This window comes from Colobus angolensis, unplaced genomic scaffold (assembly GCF_000951035.1).
Source record: "Colobus angolensis palliatus isolate OR3802 unplaced genomic scaffold, Cang.pa_1.0 Scaffold136, whole genome shotgun sequence".
In the NCBI taxonomy this organism is placed as follows: Eukaryota; Metazoa; Chordata; class Mammalia; order Primates; family Cercopithecidae; genus Colobus; species Colobus angolensis.
Window position 1 is genome coordinate 2,709,887 of NW_012114444.1, and position 20,365 is coordinate 2,730,251.

The 20,365-nt window shown below is 55.2% G+C and overlaps 1 protein-coding gene across 2 annotated transcripts in view; it reads right to left on the reverse strand.

Moving 5' to 3' along the window:
* Positions 1-20,365, reverse strand: part of CDH4 (cadherin 4, type 1, R-cadherin (retinal)) — a 444,165-nt gene that overhangs the window by 28,352 nt on the left and 395,448 nt on the right. For both annotated transcript variants that reach the window (XM_011934497.1, XM_011934498.1), the window contains exon 7: positions 11,322-11,459. In XM_011934497.1, coding sequence (XP_011789887.1) covers positions 11,322-11,459 — 138 coding nt within the window. The remainder of the gene's footprint in view (positions 1-11,321; positions 11,460-20,365) is intronic.

Genomic DNA, 20,365 nt, shown 5'->3' on the forward strand with positions numbered 1-20,365 from the left:
ACTTTCCCGGCCTCCTCTACAGCCACAACCAGGTGGGTGACCTAGGACTCGCCAGGCAGGTGCACCTGGATGTCTGTGGTTCAGAGGAGAGGTGGAGAGGGCCTGATCCTGGCAAGCGGCAGAGATGTCTTGAGCTTTGGAGCCAGCAGAGCAGAAGGTGGAACCAGCACCCTTGCAGGCGGCAGGGGCAAGACTCTGTGCCCAGTGGTGGGGGCACGAGGGCGCCTTCCTGGTGGAGCAGCCGTGCCTGATGCTCCTGGCCACTTGGATTTCGTGGCCCCTCACACCCTCTGTAGTGTCTGTCTTTGCTTACATGGCCAGGTGGGTCCTGGTGTTGTCTGCCATTTTAGCGAGGGCCTGTCTGACGCTTCCCCACTCGCTTCCGTCCATCTGAGGAGGCAGCGTGGCATGCTCTGCGTCCATTCCCTTGCAGGCTTCTGAGTGAAGTTTATACGAAGAATCTATTCTAAATCATGCAAGTTTAACAAAGGTTCACAAAGAAGGCCTTCACTGATAAATCTGGTTTAGGATTTTCTTATTAACCTTACCCTAGCCATAATGACTTTTAAATTTAATTTTTTTCAGATTTTCCTACACAAGGAAAGCCTCTCAGGCCCCTTGGGATGACATGGCAGGTATTTGGGAAAGGAGGAATTTTAAGAGCATCAGAATGAAATTTCTTGTCGAGACTGTAATCTAGAATTCAGCTGTGCACCCATCCCAAGAGGTAGGAGGGTTTTGTCTTCCTACGAGGGCCTTCCAGCACAATCCCAGCTCTGAGGCAGAAACCCTGAGGTTCTCAGGGGAAGGTCACCATTCGCAAGAGGAGGCTTTGGGCAGGACTCCTGCAGCACAGTCCATGTTTCAGGAAAACCCACCCAGCTGTTTCCTTATGATATCAGTGGGCGGTCAGGGCCGAGAGGGCAGACCCTGGGGCCTCCAAGGCACCTATGCTGGGGCCACGGTGGTCCTGTCCTCAGGGAGAAGTCCCACATCTGCCACACGGCAAGCGGCCACGGGGGAGGGAGTGGGAGGGAAGTTTTGTTCCCCACAGGAAGGTGGTTCCCTCTGTGACACGGGGAGGAGGGACCCCGTTCTTCAGGAGGCTGTGGGGTCAGGTGGGCTGGCACAGGCAGGACACTCAGTGCAGCACCTGGCACAGGGTCGGTGCCCACCTGCTGCTGTGATGACCAAGGCTAAGGGCGGATTTCTGTGCCTGCAGCCGACAGATCAGGGGGCACATGGTTCAGATGAAGCTGACTTCTGGCTGGTGGGTGTGAGGACTCCAGCCCAGGCAGGCATTTCGTCAAGAAAGAAGGGGGCAGAGGAGAGAAGGAAGAGGAAGAAGCTGCCAGAGGAGCCCCAGGGAGAGCACAGGGCACACCCTGTCCCACATCCTACCAGTCCTCAGCAGCTGCCTGGTGATCCCCACACTCCATGACCAAGATCTCCAGGTACCCCGAGGACTGGGAGCCCCATGAGGGAGCTGCAGCCCCTGGCACCCTTGCGCCTGAGTCGCCGTCGTGCTAATCCTCATGCCCCAAACATCCAATCCCCGGTGGAGGCCCCGACGACAGCTCCCGCCAGCTTGGTGTGGGTGGGGCTATGGGCCCTGCAGCCCACATTCTCGGAACTGGCTGCTGTCCCCCGCTGGGGCCAGCCCACAGGACACTGGCTTGGGAGAAGTCCCAGGGGCGGCCAGTCAGACGCCTCCAAAGCACCAAGAGAATCCACATTTGCAAGAGCAGAAATGCAAAACAGCTGGCAGTGGGCAGGAGCAGAGAGGAGAAGCTTGCGGGCCCTCACAAAGAGACAGGCCTGTCCCAGACAGGGGGCTCCTTGGGCTCATGCTGGTAACAACCCCAGGGAAACAGAATGACAGCATTTCGGGAGCAGGAGGCAGAGGGGATTCTATTATTGTTCCCGTTTCGCAGGTGATGAAACTGAGGCTCCAGGAGGCAACCTGCCCAAGGTCGCCAGTGGTGGAAAGGGGTGCTGAGGCTGCGCTGGCCCCTGGGGGCACCTCTCGGCCCCACACCCTGCTTGTCTTGAGAGGTCACTTTCATGGTTTTCATTTGGAACAGGGAATTATACATCCACAAATGAGTAACAATTGCTCATGGTAGAAAAACTGGGAAAACCAAAATTCACAGAAGTAAAATATGTACATTTACTTTTATTTTATTATTATACTTTAAGTTCTGGGGTACATGTGCACAATGTGCAGGTTTGTTACATATGTATACATGCGCCATGTTGGTGTGCCGCACCCATTAACTCATCATTTACATTAGATATATTTCCTAACACTATCCATCCTCCCTCCCCCCTCCCCACGACAGGCCCCGGTGTGTGATGTTCCCCACCCTGTGTCCAGCTGATCTCATTGTTCATTTCCCACCTATGAGAGAGAACATGCGGTGTTTAGTTTTCTGTTCTTGCGATAGTTTGCTGAGAATGATGGTTTCCAGCTACATCCATGTCCCTACAAAGGACACGAACTCATCTTTTTTTTATGGCTGCGTAGTGTTCCACGGTGTATATGTGCCACATTTTCTTAATCCAGTCTGTCACTGATGGACATTTGGGTTGATTCCAAGTCTTTGCTATTGTGAATAGTGCCACAATAAACATACATGTGCATGTGTCTTTATAGCAGCATGACTTATAATCCTTTGGGTATATCCCCAGTAGTGGGATGGCTGGGTCAAATGGTATTTCTAGTTCTAGATCCTTGAGGAATCACCACACTGTCCTCCACAATGGTTGAACTAGTTTACAGTCCCACCAACAGTGTAAAAGTGTTCCTATTTCTCCACATCCTCTCCAGCACCTGTTGTTTCCTGACTTTTTAATGATTGCCATTCTAACTGGTGTGAGATGGTATCTCATTGTAATCCCAGCTCGTGAGTAGCTGGGATTACAGGCACCTGCCATCATGCCTAGCTAAGTTTTGTATTTTGTAGAGATGGGGTTTCACCATGTTGGCCAGGCTGGTCTTGAACTCCTGACCTCAGGTGATCTGCCCGTCTCGGTCTCCCAAAGTGTTGAGATTACAGGAGTGAGCCACCATGCCTGGCCTTACAGATTTTAAATATGTAGATTAACTTCTGAGGAGCAGGGGCTGTGACTGCTTTGGTTTTCGCTGTAGCTGTCCTGCACCCTGGCATAGGGAGTGCCCAGTGCAGGGTGAAATGAATTAATGCATGAATGTGCAAACATAATGAACAAGGCCTGGCACGTGGCACACAAAGTTTCATAAGAGATTTACTTTTTAATTCAATGCTAATACTGTGTGTGACTTCTTTTTTTTTTTTTTTTTCTTGAGACAGTCTTTCTCTGTTGCCCAGGCTGGAGTTTAGTGGCATGATCATAGCTCACTGCAGCCTCCAACTCCCGGGCTCAAGTGATCCTCCTGCCTCGGCCTCCCAAGTAGCTGGAGCTACAGGCCTGTGCCACCTCTGCCGTGTGTGAGATTTTTAATCAGTTCTCTGAGGCAGGTGGTGATGAGGCACTGAACTCATACTTAGACGTCTGCGATGCTAGACTCTTCCTCCTTTAAATATTCCCAAAATGACACCAATGGAGCCTCTTTGCTTAGGTGAAGTCAGGGCTCGACAACAAGTCTGTGGCCTGAATCTGTCCCTTGCTTGTTTTTGTAAATAAAGTTTTATTGGGACATGGCCACACCCGCTAGCTTGTGTTTTGTCTGTGGTTGTTTTTGCCCTACAATGGCAGCGTTTCGGAGTTGCCATGGAGACCTTCTGGCAGCCAGAGTGCAAACAGTGACTCTCCAGACCATTCAAGAAAAGGCGTGTCTGCCCCTGTGTCAACAGCAGCTCATTTGCCTACAAATCCCTGGGAACGTGGGGCCCTGCACACTCCTCTGTGGATCTGCCCTTGCACCCCCGGAATGAGCACAGGAGCGGTTCTGCTGGGTGGTGGCCGCATGCCCCAGGGAATGGCTGGCATTTAGGGCCCTGCCCATAGCCCCCAGGGCAGGGTGAGGCTGTTCCTCCTCTAATGGAGGCCCCCGGGGTCCTGGTTTCAGAGGCCCAGGCTTGACCTTTTCTGCCTCTGCATTGCTCAACCATTTGTGCTGCCTGACCTGCTCTGAAAACGGCCATCCGCAACACATCCATGCTCGCCGGACACCCGCCTTTCGTGACTTTGGAACTCCAAGGACTGAACACGTCATGGTTTGAACTTCCATCAGTTGCTGGAAGCCAGAAGGTGCCCCCGGCTCCAGGCCGCTCCTCAGGTGTGACATGCAGGACGGCGTCTTGGTGAGTTTCTGCTGTACTTAATTTCTGTCTGTCCCTCCCACATCCAGTTTCCCGGCAAAAGACTAGTGGCAGTGACTCAATATCTCATAAAGACGAGCCACGGCCGACTGCGAACTTTGCTCCCTCGTCTGACGGACAGTAGTGCCACTGAGGCCCAGCTTTGTCTCCTGGAAGGCTCAGGACCTCCTTTCACCTCTTCCCACGGAGCAGGTCTGAAAGAGCAGAAACGGGACTCTGCCGCTGCCCTCGTCACCGCAGCCCCGTGGGCCAGCGTAGGATCGACGCTTTCACCGAGGTGCTGCTTGATCAGAAGTGTCTGGCTGGTCCTAATGAGGCCTTGACGTTCCCAGCCACCTGGCGTTGGGTGCTGCTTCTTCCGGCCGGAGCCTGGTGTGGACAAGGGCATCTAACTGGAGGGAAGTGCCCAAGCCTGGTGCTCGTGCCCAGCCGGAGCTCAGCGGATCCATCACTGTGGACGAGCACAGCTGAATGCCAGCCCTGACGGCTCCTATCCAGCTGGGGTGTGGTCTGTGGCGCCCCCAACGGGGCTGGGAGCCACCTGGGGACGCAGCCGGCTGCAGTTCCTCTGTTCTGTGATTGCTTGCATTGGAAAATCGATAGTGTAAACCTACAAACCACAGCTCCTTTGGATGTTACAATGTCATTGGTTTTTGGAATTTAGTTTTCTATTCAGTAAAACAATGATGATTTCTGCTGAGTTCTGAGTTCATAAATCAGAATTGTTGGATCCGTGGCTCTTGTGACCAGAAGGAAGTTGCAGGCAGTTTTTCTTCTTCTTCTTCCTCCTCCTCCTCTTCCCTTTACAGACAGGAGCTTTGGGGGCAGCGGGGGGCGGGGGGAGGTAGGGGAGTGGCAGAACCCGCTTGCCTGAGCCTCTGCTCCCGCCTTGCAGCGCTGCTATGACAAATAAATAGTGCACAAAAAAGTGCTCCCTGCAATGCCCGCTTGAGGGAAAGGACCAGCCATTTAGCTCAAAAGGGACTTTTGGGTCCATAGACCAGGTTGGCTTTTTCCCTTCCCAGAAAGGACACAGAGGTTGACCCATCTTCTTACCCCGGACTGGAGCACAACTGCAGGCAGCTCCTGTCAGCAGCTTGTCTGTGCCAGGGTGAGGGACACAATTGCTATCAATCGTCATTATTAATCATACAACAGCCACAGTGGCCATATTATTGCTGTTCTACTCATTGGGTCTTTCTTTGAGTCAGGTATGCCGCCAAGGGACTGATATCTGGGAATATTCGGTCTTCACACGCCCATCAGGCAGGAACAGATGAGGAAACGGAGGCACAGAAGACTCTGCAACTTGCCCAAGGTCAACAACTGGTCAGTTGTGGAGCCAGGCTTGAAGCTGGGGAGTCTGGCCCAGCGCCCACCCCAGCCCCTGGGTCCCACCTCTCCCCTGCAGCTTGGACAGGCGGGTCCAGGGAGGCCTGAGAGACTGGCGGGAGCACTGCGGCTGGAAGGACTGAAGTCTTGACCCCCAGGCTGAGGGACCCCAGGTTTCTGTGTGTCCTGGCCTTAGGGTTGTCCTTCCCAGTCATGGCTCCCCCATGTCTCTGGACTGATGTCCTGTTGGTCCCTGCCCCAGGATGGGCCCAGACTTGGGCTCTCAGAAGTGCCCCCTCTGCAGCCGTCTCTAGGAAGCTGTTCCTGGCGGGAGGAGCAAGGAGTGGGGAGGTGATGTCGGGCAGGCGGGAGCTCCTGGTTCCTGCGGCCGCCACCTCTGTGCTCGGAAAAGCTGGCTCCGATTAATTATTTATGGCCGAGGCTTGCACAGAACACCCAAGCATAATTAAGGGCACTGAGTCCATTCTGATTTTCAGATGCCCGATTCTTGTGCTCAGGACTCATGCTGAATCGTAATTTCTCCCCTTCTTCTGTAGAAGTCAGGGACTCACAGGGCTTGGCCAGGGTGGGCGTGCAGCCAGGCGTGAGGGGCCGGGGATCTGTGGGTGACAGCTGCCCCGGGCCAGCCCAGCCAGTCCCCCTGCCAAGGCTGGCCAGTAGTCCCTCTACCCTGCAGAGCTGGGGCTGCCCTTCCTCCCGGTCAGGAGGGTCACTTCCAAGGAGGGACTGCAGGACACCAGGCGGCTTGGGGTGGGAACTTCCAGAAGGACCTCAAAAACTTGAGGGCCACAGACCCATAGACCCCAGGGCTCCTAAGTTCAGCTGACACCCCCACCTCTGGCAAAACTATTTTTAACCCCTTTGAGAGAAAAATCTGTATTTCCACATCAACTGTGATAACCAGGCACTGGCTGAGCCAGGCATGTCCTAAATGTTGGGGACCCACTCATCCTGCCCTCAGAGAGCCTGTGGGGAAACCAACATGACTCCCTTTCCTCTTATTTAAAAAATATTTAACCTGACTTTATTCACACTTGCCTTGGGACGGGGAATAGATCATTCACAAAGACACAGAGTAAGTACAAAATATGTCTTATCATGTATGCATTTTAAATGACAACGATGATATACCTTAACAATTTCTACCTCCCTCTTCTTTTATTTTTGAGACAGAGTCTTGCTCTCTCTCCCAGGCTGGAGTGCAGTGGTGTGATCTCGGCTCACTCTAACCTCTGCCTCCCATGTTCAGGCAATTCTCTGCCTCAGCCTCCTGAGTTGCTGGGATTACAGGTGCATGCCACCACACCTGGCTAATTTTTTTTTTTTTTTTTTTTTTGTATTTTTAGTAGAGACGGGTTTCACATCTTGGCCAGGCTAGTCTTGAACTCCTGACCTTGTGATCCACCTGCCTTGACCTCCCAAAGTACTGGGATTACAGGCGTGAGCCACCGCACCTGGCCCTCCCTCTTTTACCATTTGGGGAAACTGCGCTGAGAAGGTTTTGGTGACATTGCTACAAGCCCCTCACCTTTGAAAGCCCAAAACGGACAGGACACCAGGTCTGTTAAAGCTGGAACTGTGTCTGCTCGCCACCAATCTCCATGCCCCTGGGATGGGGGCTTGGGGCACCACCCGTGGTATTTTTAGAGCAGATTTATGTTGCTGAAGTCTTCAACTTCCACATAGATCAGCAGTGCTCCTGATGACACCTTGAGGTGGGATTAATTCTAGGTGGAAAGCGGGGATGAAATCCTGCTGCTCGGCCGGGCGCGGTGGCTCAAGCCTGTAATCCCAGCACTTTGGGAGGCTGAGACGGGTGGATCACGAGGTCAGGAGATCGAGACCATCCTGGCTAACACGGTGAAACCCCGTCTCTACTAAAAAAAAAAAAAAAAACTAGCCGGGCAAGGTGGCGGGCGCCTGTAGTCCCAGCTACTCGGGAGGCTGAGGCAGGAGAATGGCGTAAACCCGGGAGGCGGAGCTTACAGTGAGCTGAGATCCGGCCACTGCACTCCAGCCTGGGCGACAGAGCGAGACTCCGTCTCAAAAAAACAAAAACAAAAACAAAACAAAAAAAGAAATTCTGCTGCTTAGAGAGGTCCAGTGATCCGACCTTGGCTACACAGCTGGCAGGGACCAAGGGGGGGCCAGTGCTGGGCTTCCTGACTCCAGGGGACCCTCCCTGTGGGCATGTGTGTGGGTAGGGGGGTGGGCTGGAGGAAGGCCTGTGATGCCAGATCTCCAGGGTTGCCGTGTGCTGGCTGGACCTGTCCCTGAGAACTTCACTGCAGGACCCATGCAGTGGTCCTGCATAGGAGGCCTTGGGGCAGGGTCTGAAGCTTGTGTCCTCTGTGGCCACCAGCTTCTAGCACAACAGACCCCCGCTCACCTGCTGGAGGGAGTGCTGAGGGCCGAGGTCCCCGCTCAGCCTCACGTGGGCAGTGCGGCCATGCTCAGAGCCGGTGAAGGGAAAATAACTTTTAATTAACATTTAGGACTCAGAACTGGATCATGCAAATCCCCTGCATCTCTGTAGCTTCTGCTGATTGTTCTTGATTAGGCTTGGTAAAAATAGCCTGGCGGCATGCGCAGCAGCATGGCTGACCCTCGCCATCCTGCTGGCCCCTTTGCCTGCTCCATCCCATGGTGAGGCATGGACAGTGTCCTGGGGCTCCTGCCTGTCCCTCATCTTCAGAAGGACACACCAAGGGCCATGCTAACCCTGAGTACAGACACCCCTTCCCCATGACCATGTGACCCAGTCACCTGGAAAAGCCACCCCAGGGTGGAGGGAACCCTCCCTGCCAGGGTCACCCATCCATTGCCCACCCACTAGCATGTCACCCCGCCGGCCTGACCAATGCAGCGGACTGCGGATCCTCTCCCGGCCTGTATTAGACTGGGAGGTGCTGTGGACACTGGCTGAGAAGCACCTAGACATATCTGCGTAATCCTCAAGAGAGGCCATTCCCCTGCCCCGTGATCTGGGGCCTGGGACCTGCCTGAGGCCCTCTGGAACCAAGAATGGACAATGGCCCAACTCTGGGAGGTGCACGAGGCTGCAGTAGCCTGTGCTTAGCCATTGGAAAAGCACAGGGGCATGTCTCTCTAATAAATGCCGTGGGGACCCTCTGCCCCGGTCCCAGGAGGAGCAGCCCCAGGGTGGTGTGGCCAGTCAGCAGTGGCGGTGAGGGTAGCTCAGTGCCGAGGGCTGCTCAGTGCTGGTCAGTGCGGGTGGCTGGTCAGTGCTGGTCAGTACTGGTTGCTGGTCATTTTTGGTCAGTGCTGGTAAATGCTGGAGGCTGGTCAGTGCTGGTGGCTGGTCAGTGCTTGTGGCTGCTCCACTAGGTCTAGAAGGACCTCTGTCTTGGCTTCCCAGAGTCTCGGGAGGGGGACCAGAGACGAGGGGTAGGGCTTGCAGTGGAATGATGGGATTCTCTGAATTTCAGGATTTAGGACCACAGTTCCCTTTGTTTATCTTCTGCCCCCCAACATCTCAGAGAATCTTCTGCCCCCCAACATCTCAGAGAATCAGGTCATCCCCACCTTTCGTTCAAGGGGACACAGAGGCAGGAATTCTCCCCTGCAATGTGCTTCAAGTTGCCTTGAGCCAAATGCAGAGTTCTGTTGGGGGCTCAGTGTGACGGGCTGGCCGTTTTTCAGAGGCATGTGCAGGTCAGGGACATCCTGCCGGTTCTCCGTCTTCCTTCACAGGGATGCCGGTTCCAAGAAAGGCAGAGACACCTGCTCCACACAATTTGCGTCACCTTCTCCCCTCCCTCCCTGCCATCACTTCCTTCTCTTTCTTGGAGTCAGGGAGGAAGGACAGCTGGGGCTGCCTGGCCAGCTGTGTGGGTGCAGCCCTGCTGCGCTCTTGGGCCTGGACGTTATTATTCTCCAGGGTCCCGGGGTTAGCAGCTGCTTCCCCTATGCCCAGACTCCCCAGAAGCCTGGCCCTGAGCTTTTCCTGCCCATTGCTCATTGGCCGGAAGAGAGCAAATAGAGACTGAAGCCAAGAGAGAGAAGGGGGTGTTTTCCAAACCATCTGAACGCCTTCCTGGCCAATTGTATGAGAGCTGTTGCATCCTGGGGCTGCGCCCTGTTAAATGCTCCTCGGGCTCCTGGTTGCCCTGGCCGCTTGCTGCCTGGGACTCACTGCCAGGAGCCTGAGGGAGTGCCTGGAGCATCCCAGCCCTGCCGCAGGGGTGCCGAGCTGGCTTCCTTCGCTGTGATCTGCCATCTTCCCACCAGATGGCGCTGTGTGCTCACGGCCACCTCCGCCTGGTGCAGCTGCGCCCGGGGGGCCTGGGATGCATGACGCAGGAGGCTCACATGCAGGACGGGTGCTGTGCTGAGGGGCTCTGGCCTTGAGCTGCCTTCTCAGCATGCCGGCCCACCCACAGGGAGGAGCGTCTCCCTCCTGACCCCATCCCTTCCTGTCCTCCCTCCTGACCCCATCCCTGCCCGTCTCCCTCTTAGCCTTCCGCAGCCCAGAGTCCTCATCTGCCACTGGGTTGGTCGGGGTTGGCTGGGATCAGAGGCTGGCTCTGTACCCTGGCTGCACCCTGGGGCCCGAGGGGCAGCTCCACAGATGCAGCTGGTGCTGCCGCTGTCATTGCTATCATGATTGACACACAGCTCTGCGGGGGCCTAGGCCTGGGGGAGAAGGGGGTGATATGGTTGTAGCGGCAGAAACAACCCTGAGATCCTGGCATCTCGGGGTCATGGCCACTCTGGGAGCCCTCGCTGACCCTCCTCTCTGCACGTCACAGCCTGGTGCCTTAAACCTTCCTAGAGGGGTTCCTGGGGCTGGGCCACGTGCCTGCGATGTCAGCACTGCTACGGGGGCCCAAAATGACAGCTTGGGGACACAGTGTCACGCCCCACGGACCCAGGGAATCACCACAGAGGGTCCTGGCTGGTGAGAAGGGCAACAGCCAAGACTGGGACCTCCCCAGATCGCTGGACAGCAGGGAAGTGGGGTCATCGAATGTCTGTCGGCGCAGTGGCCTCTGCGGATTTCAAGGGAAGGGTCCCTGCTGGTGGTGCAGCTGCCCTGCTGGAATCCAGAGGAAGCGGGGGCCGCATGCCTTACAGCCCTGTCTCCACCATGTTCCCACCAGAGAGAGTTTGGTCCCCTGTGAACTGGGGGCTCAGGACCTCACAGTGGACTTTCAACAACATTCAGTGAGTGGTCACTCAGGTCCCAAGCAGCCGGTATGGGGCCCAGTCACGACCCCCTTTCTGCCAATAGCAGGCCATAGACGGTCGGCCAAGTCCCACACACAGGATGGACCCGCCATGCCAACGCCCCATCTGGGCATCCCCCAAGCAGGTCCCACACGCAGGCCTCCCAAAGTGGCAGTGACATCAGCCCAAACAGTACCAGTCAACTCCTCCACACATCACAGAGATGCTTCCCAGGCAGCAACCGACCTCCGCCGCAGGTCCCCCCCCTGGCTGAGCCCTGGCCTCTCCCCTGCTGTACACACCAGGAGTGGAGCCACTCCACACAGCAGCCCCCACTGCCCAGGGCCTTTCTTACACGCTACCTGCCAAGCACCCATCAGACAGAGATGCAGAGAGAGAGGGAGCTGCGCCGCACGTCAGTGCGTTCCTGCCCCGCACAGGCCATGCATCACTGGGCGGCTTCGAGGGACTCACCGTGCTGGCGGTAAATTCTGGCGGGTTGTCGTTCACATCTGTCACCGTGATGATGGCTGTGGCTGTGTTTGAGAGGCCATAGTTGAGATTTCCTTCCATGTCTGTGGCTTGAACGATGACTGTGTACTGCTGAACTTTCTGGAAGGGAGACACCAGTTGAGAAAGAACAGAAAATCAGTTTGGGTTTTAATTGACAGGGCACTTATGAAAAGAAATCTGTTCACAGGAACGGAGTTCCTGGAGCCGGTTCTCTTTCATCAGGGGCTGTGTGCTGGGCGCAGGGCCTTCTCCAAGCCTCCCGGCTGACACTGTCTATCGGAGTAAGTTTCTCCTCCCCTCTCCACGGCTTAAGGTGTGGCATGAAGAGGGTGCTTGTGTTTTCGTCTCTGTGGTCCTGCCATTAATAGGGGTAGATCACGTTTGGTGCCAAGATAGAAGGGAGGAGAACAGGGGAGCCCAGAGGGCACTGGGGTTGCATTCAGTCTGGAAAACCAAGCGGGGACAGTTTGCAAAGGGAGGGATGCCCCACAGACGCGGGTCAGGAGGGACCTCGTTTCTTGGGTATCTACCTTGTCCAGCCAAACTGCAGGTCAGACATTCAGATGGGAAGAAAAGACAAGCCCTTTCCCTTCTCTTTGCAGGTGTGGAGATGCAAGCGTGCTTTCTGCTGGAAAACGCAGTCCTGACAGGGCGGTTTACCATGCAGGCGCAGGTGTGAGCTTCAAATGGCAAATAAGGCTTGGTGGGATGAGTGCAGTTTATTAGGCATTGAAGGAGTCTCGTGGCCTTTCTCTGCAGAGCCCTTGCTGGGAGTCCATCAGTGCCAAAATCCCTGAGCTGGCCGACGTGGCTTTTCCACACCTCTGTTCTGACCCAGAGGCGTGAACTTCTGAGGTGGCAGCTGAGGACAAGCTGTGGGCAGCTCCCTGAGGACAAGCTTGTGGGCAGCTCCCTGATGGGACCACAGCCCGCCTGTCACCAGTACCATTAGGGGAGGGGATTCTGGGGACCAAAGCAAAAAAGGGACCCTGTGAAAAGCTCTCCAAGTGACAAACAGCCCTGAGTCTTGCTTCTCTAAGAGGTTAGGGGAGGAAGACCAGTTCCCAAAACAACCCTGAGTCTTGCTTCTCTAAGAGGTTAGGGGAGGAAGACCAGTTCCCAGCAGTGTGATTCAGTGAAACGTGCTCAAGTTCCATAAACTGGCTCCATAAGGAATTACCAACAGCAGATGGTCACCAACCTTTTCTCTTTTCAACCATCGTCCATTCATCTATCCACCCACCTACCCATCCACCATCCCTCTACTCATCTGCCAATCCACCTATCCCTCTATTCACCCACCCATCCATCTATCCATCCACCCACCCCTTCATCCACCATCCCTCTATTCACCCACCCATCCATCTGTCCATCCACTCACCCACCCATCCACTATCCCTCTATCTGCCCTACATCCATCTATCCATCCACCCACTCACTCATTTACCATCCCTGTATTCACACACCCATCTACCTTCCCTCTATTCATGCACCCATCCACCATCCCTCTATTCATGCACCCATCCACCATCCATTCGCCCACCCACCTACCCATCCACCATCCCTCTACTCATCTGCCAATCCACCTATCCCTCTATTCACCCACCCATCCATCCACCCACCCCTCCATCCACCATCCCTCTATTCACCCACCCGTCCATTTATCCTTCCACCCACCCAACCGTCCATCATACATCTATTCACCCACCCATCTATCTATCCATCCACCATCTCTCTATTCACCCACCCACCCATTTATCCATCCACCTACCCACCCATACACCCTCCCTCCATCCCTCTTTCTACCTTTCCATCCCTCTTTCTATTCCTTCCTCCTTCCCTCCAAGACCAGCCAGCCCCAAGCCAAAGTGACAGCTGATGAGAGATGGATGAGTAAGTCCAGCCATCTCTGGAAGGGTGTTCCAGCTGAGCCTAGCCCAAATTGCCAATGTGTGGAATTGTGAGCTAAATAAATAGAAATAAATGGTGGTTGTTTTAGGCTGCTAAGTTTTGGGATCTTTTGTTATGCAGCAAAAACTCCCTGGCGTACACCCAAACCCTTAACATGGCTGCAGCACTCCATGTGTCGTGGCTGCTAACCCCTCTGTGGCCTCATCTTGAATCAAGCTCCTCAGCCCCCAGATGTCCTTTCCCACGGAATTCTCTCCTGGCCCTCCAGCCCAGCATGCTGTCAGCTCAGCCTGCTCTTCATCCACGACTCATTCCTGGCTTGCACTTTTGCATTTGCTGTGTCCTCCCTTGATGGTTGTCTGTGTCCCTCGCCAGCCTGAGCTCTGGGGGCCATGGCTGTCTCAAGCATCACCCACTGTGTCTCCAGGGTCAAACTTGGGCCCAACACAGAGTACTTGCCCCATGACAGCAAGTTACTGTTGCCACCAACTGTGGTGACAACAGAAGATCTGAGGAATGAGAGGGGCCTGCATGCTCCATGAGGTGTCTGGATGGTCTGTGGACAGCTGTGAGTCACTAAGAGGCATCACATGATCCAACTTATACACGTAGCAAGCGATGGCCTGTGGGCTGAATCTGCCCATCACTGTTATTGTAAATAAAGTTTTATTGGCACATGGCTATGCTCGTTTATTGACACATTATCTACGGCTGCTTTCACACTTGCCAGGCAGAGCCGAGTATCTGCACAGAGACTGTATGCCCCACAAAACCTAAAATATGGACCACCTGGTACTTTACAGAAGACGTTTGCTGACCTTGGGCTCCAATGTCAGGCAGTGTAAGCCACTGCCACCTGGACAGGCCTGAGAGTAAGGCCACAAGCATCTCAGGGAGGGAGGGCTGGGGCGCCAAGGGAGGCTTCCAGGAAGAGGCAGTCACGCTGCCCGAAGGTGACAGGGTGAACGGAGGGCAGGGCTGGGAGTTGCGGTTGGACCTGGGAGGTGGGAACACAGCAGCCAATCAGGCTCAGGGGTGTTCCACATGGCCTCCACACAAACCAGGATGACTGTGGCCTGGTGACCAGGCCCAGTCTACATGGGGCCAGGGCTCAGTGCAGTGGGGCACTGGCTCCTGGGCTCCCTAGTGATGAGGCAACATGTGCCTCATCACACAGCCCTGACTGTTGTTCTGAGAGCTCTCCCTCAAGGAAGCAGGTGTCAGGGGCCTCTTGGAAGGGCAGGAAACTGCTTCTCGGCCCATGCCTGCATGGCCCCTGCAGGGGATCAGTTACCTGGAGAGAGAGGGGACGACTGCAGAACTCAGAGCTCCTGCAGGGCCGAGGAGAGTGGGCTGCTCAGACTCCCTGCAGGAGAGGGTTCCAGGGGAGGCTGTGAGGCTCAGCAGGACAGGGAGGGGCCTGCAGGCTGCAGAGCCATCAGCAACCTGGGCCTCCTGTATTTGGTGGCCCCCTCTGTAAAATGGGACAGGACTGTGTGCTCTGCTGACCGCACAGCTGTGACTAGTTGCTGAGACAGTGAACAGGAACGTGCAGCCCAAACCAGGTTTTCACTGTTTCTCCCATTGTTGGCTTTCTTCCCTCCCTCATTACCCCAACATTTGCCCCACATGACGCCCTGTTTGCTCTGTGCCCCCCACACCTCCTATCCCTGTCCTTCTGTGCTTGTGGCTGTGTTGTCCCTCTCTGTCTTCCCGCTGGTGAGACCCCACTCTTCCTTCCAGAATGAGCTCCCCTCGTGCCTCTGGAACTGATCTTGCCTCCCTCATTAACCCTGCAGATGCAGCATGACCTGGACAGCCACAACCCTGCCCATATCTGCTGCAGGTCGGACTCTCCTGGAAGACCCAGAGTGCCCCGAGGACTGAGTCTTGTCCAGCTTTGTGTCCAAAGTACCAGGTACAGACCTGGCACACAGTAGGTAATCGGTGTCTGTTGAGGGAACCAAGTTAATGAGTCATGCCTAACAGAGCTGATATTTACTAAGATGAATAGAACTTGGAGTCAAGGAGATACAAACAAATAACAGAAATAGCTTACATTTACTTGGGTGCTACATCCTACTTTGATAGTTTTCTCATAGTAGGTTAACCCTTACCTGCTCCCATTTTTCCTTTCTCCCTCATCCTTCTATCCATCCCCTTACCCACCCATCCATCATTTACCCATCCATCATCTGCACATCCATCATGCATCATCCACCCATCCATCTATTCATAATCCATCCACCCACCTGTCTATCATCCATCATCCACCCTTGCATCCATCATCCATCCATCCACTCACCCATCCATCATCCATCTATCCATCCATCATCCATTCATCCATCCACCCATCCATTATCCACCATCCACTGACCCATCCATCATCCATCTATCCATCCATCCATCATCTATCCATCCATCATCCAACTATCCACTCACTCATTCATCATTGATCCATCCACCCATCCATCACCCACCCATCCATCCATCTATCCATCCATCATCCATCCATCCACTCATCCATCATTGATCCATTTACCCATCCATCATCCATCATCCACCATCCACTCACTAATCCATCATCCATCCATCATCCACTCACTCATCCATCATTCATCCATCCATCATCCATTCATCCATCATCCATCCATCACCCGCCATCCATCCATTCATCCATCCATCCATCCATCCATCCGTCTATCCATCATCCCTCATCCACCACCCACTCACTCATCCATCATCCCTCCATCCATCCATCATCCATCCATCATCCATTCATCCATCACCCATTCATCCATCACCCATTCATTCACTATCCATTCATTCATCATCCACCATCCCCCTACCCATCCATCATCCATCATCCACCATCCACCCATCCATCATCCATCATCCATCCATCCATCCATCCATCCATCCATCCATCCATCCATCCATCCTTTAGAGACACCTCTCCTTATGTCAGGTGGATTACAACCACCCAATAAGGAAGCCGAGGATCTCTCATCCATCCATGAGATAAGGAGACTGAGGGAGGTGAGAGAGGCTTCTCCATGTAAGTGCAAGGGGAGCTGGTTGTGGAAGGAAGGTGGGGGCTCACTAGAGGGAGGAGAGAGTGAGAGCATGAGCTGCAGGCACAGCAGGGCTGGGGCAGGAGGTATGAGGTGCACGGTGCAGAAGAGGGCATTGCTGGGGGCTAATGCGGAGGCTGTGAGGGAGGGGAGAAAACCAACAATGGGGAGAGAAACAATAAAAACCCAGTTTGGACTGCATGTTCCTGTTTCACTATTTCAGTGACTGGTGTCACACTGCGTGGTCAGCGGAGCTCATGTTTCTTTACCATTTACAGAGGGGACGACTGAATCCAATGAGGGCCAGGCAGCCTCATGACCTCCCCAGTGCTACACAGCTGACCAGGGCAGAGTGAGGGGCCGGTCGGGGTCCCTGACACTGGGTTGGTCTGCGCTTCCGGCCTTTGGTATGGATGGGACTCGGGCAGCACCAACAATGTCCACAGTGACATCAGCTCGATGCCCGCTGGGTCTCCTGAATGTGGGATGGACGTCATAGAAACAGCAGAGCTGGCACCACCCTTGACTGGCTGCTCTTTGCAACCTCAGGGTCAGGATCTGCCTTCTAACTGTGGATCAATATATCTCCAGACATTCACCAGGCCTGAGGCCTTGGACTTCATGGCACTGCCCACGACAGAGGTCCCTGCCCCAAGGTTTCTTGCCTCAGGATCCCAACAGAAAGAAAATGTGCCTTCCTGTTCATCAATACAGAGACCAGCCAGCCCACCTCTGGAAGCTTCTCTGGCCGCATTCTCCTTCACCTGTGAGCTTGCAGCCCTCCCTCGCAGTGGCTGGATGGAACCTGAAGGCTGGCTCTGCCTCTGGCTAGGACACTGCAGAGATGGGCTGGGGACAGTGCCAGCATCAGTGGACAGGCTTGCCAATGCGAACCCAAACGCCAGGTACTCATGGCACCTTGGCGAGGGGCCGGAATCCTGCCTGTGGAGCCTCATCTCATCCGCGCCCCTTCTATGTGCACCAGCTGTGGCGGTGGCTCCGCAGGGATTGGCTGCATCTCACTTCAGTCCCTACTCCCCGAGGAAACGGAATTGGGTTTTCTGACAGGGCAGCCGGCAGCCTCACTGTGGACACTTTCTTCCTTTCTCACCCAAGTTTCTCTTGTTCTTTACAAATCCGATTTTCTTCCCCCTCCCAGGACAGATTTGGAAATTGAAGCTGCAGGGGGCTCTCAGCAGCCTCTTTCCTGGGCGCGATGTCCCCCTCAGGCGGTGCCCCACTGCCTGCCTGCACCAGCTCCCCTTGGCCACCCATCCTGCAGTGTGGGGTCCCCAGGCTGCTCTCAGCTACGTGTTTATCTGGCTGTGGCCGCCTCCTCCTGCAGCACAGCACCGCCAGAAGGACCAGACTGGAAAACAGGAGACTGACACAGGCCAGCAGGAAAGGGAGGGATCCAAGTGGAGAAGAATGTCAGCCCGCGGAGAAACCACTGTCACAGACCTGCAGCATGACATCATTCTCCAAGTCTCCATTTCTTCAGTCATCGTATCAGAGCCGGTTCATGGAAGCCACCCCTAGCTGCGGTGCTTTCAATGTATAGGAAAGAAATGTATTCTTTTCTATATACTGAAAATAAATAAAGCATTATAGAAACCCAGACACACGTACAGTGTATTGTACGTGTGTGCATGTGTGTGTATGCGTGTTTGTGCACGTGTGTGCATGCCTGTGTGTATGTGTATACACACGTGTATGTGTGCACCTCTGTAGGCATGTAAACCCACATGTGCATGGATGTGCATGCGTGTTGTCTGTGTGTGTGCAGCTAACTACCACTAGAGGGCAGCTGGGTCTCGATTTTGAGAGGCAGGGCAGGGGTGTCTCCTGGCTGGGTGGGGGCGGGAAGCTAGACCCGCAAGAAGGAAGAAGTCTCCAAGGAGACCCCCAGGAGCAGCCAGTGGCCTTCCTGTTGGCGGGCGGGGCTTCTGAAGTCCAGGCAGGGTTGGCCTGGCACCCCTGGGAGCACTGGGGAGGTGGGGTCAGGCTCCTGACCTCATCACTGTCCCCACCTCCCCCTTTTCCAGGATGGTATCTGGGACGAGAGGGTGCGTGAGCAGGACCCAGGCATGTGCTCATGAGGCAGCCATGGGAGCTCCCGCAGACAGGTCGCTTGCAGACGTGGCTGGTCTGTACGTAGCCGGCGTGGGCTGGCTTGGCTGGAGGTTTCGATGTATTTTTCTAAAAGGCTTACACGGGGCTGCACCTTTTGCCCTCAAGTGCATTTCATTCCTATGAGGCAGGCGAGGGGAGCCCCACGTTAGCCTGTTCTCAGAGGAGTCTGGCACCTCCTGGGGCCTCAACAGGCCTCGCAGTGTGCGTGGGCCGTGTGCAGCCTTCCAAGGGCCCGTGCGGCACAGGAGCACGGTGTCCTCCCACTTTGCGGAAGATGAAGGCCCAGGACTTCCCCGAGGTCAGGGGCTGGTGAGTGCTCTGGAGGCCAGCAAGTGTCTCCCAGCCTTCATGGGACAAACAGATGACCCAGGACTCAGCTCTGGACCAGCGTCCCAAAGTCCCCTCTCCATGGCTGACATATGCAGCCTCCGCTTCCCATGTCAACCCTCGATGGAGGCGTCTGGGCAGGCAGCGGGAGTCCTGCACAGCCAGGTGTGCCCTGCTGGACGCCTGCTCGTGTCCTGGGCTGGGGCCCCTACCCTTCCTGCTTCTGCCGGGTGCAGAGAACATGGCAGAGGTCTCTGGAGCCAGCCGTGCCGTCAGCAGTGGAGCCGCAGTGAATTCATTAAAAAGTGATTTGGCCATTTTCAAGTTCAAGAGGAGGGAAGAAAAGCACAGTGGGCCATCCCTGGGGTTTTTTTCACCTCCCCATAGCTCAGCATGTAAATTTTGCAGAACAGCCATCAATAATGCAGGCGGCCGGCCTGCCCTAGAAAGGCATCAAAGCTTCCTGAGTTGAGTGTGCCCTGCCCATACCCATCGGCTGGCCGGCTGCACAGCCAATGATGCACCCTGGCAGGAGCTGTGCCTGGAGCTCAGATCCTGAAGTTCTCCTGGGTGCTGCCCCCACCCCAGCCGCTATCTAGGGGTGGTCTCATCTGCCAGGCTGCAGGCACGCCTCCCCCACCTGCTTCAGGCTCTCTGCACCTAGAGGTGGTCCGAATGGAGATATAAAAGGAGTCCCAAGGCCCTGCAGCCCAGGCTTGCAGATGCCCTGCATCCCTTCCTTCTGGGTGAGCCGGAGACAGTGCCAGTGTGATGGTGGCTGCTGCTGCTCTGGGAGCTTCTCCAGCTCCTCTCAGGTCAGCGCTGCTCCCACCACTCCCTCCTGGACCACATACTCCCCGAAGGTCTTCCCAGCTGTCACTGCTGGAACCTCCGTCCCCTTGGAAGCTGACAGATGGAGCAGACAGAGGGCCGGGCCCTGCTCCGTGTCTCATCCTCAGGCTGCACAGCACCTGGGGTCTGTCCGGAGCCTGAGAATGTGACTCCGGCACGAAGATTAGATGCCGTGGGAGGAGGGAGTGCAGGCACCTCGGAAAACAGGCTGGCAGGTCCTCACAAGTCAAGAGTCAATACAGGGCCTGGCAGCTCCACTCCTGGGTATGTATCCAAAAGAGCTCAAACCAGGGGTTCTGACAAACACTTGCACGCCCGCGTTCAAAGCAGCACCATTCACAGCAGCCAAAAGGGCCAAACAGCCAAGTGTCCACTGAGCGATGAATGGACAAAGAGAACGTGGTTGCCCCATGCAGCGGAATATTATTCAGCCATAAAGAGGCATGAAACACAGACACGAGCCACCATGGTGACGCTTGGTGAGAGACGCCAGACACGAAACGCCATGTGTGGAACAAGCCCACTTACAGGAAACGTCCAGAATAGGCAAATCCATAGAAGCAGAAAGAAGATTCGGGGCTGCCAGGGGCTGGGGGAGCTGGGGGGGAAGGGAGTTGAAGAGAAGTGGGAGTGATGGTTCCGGGGTGACGGAAACGTCCCGGAGCTAAGTCGAGGTGATGGTTGCACAACCTTGTGACCACTGAACCC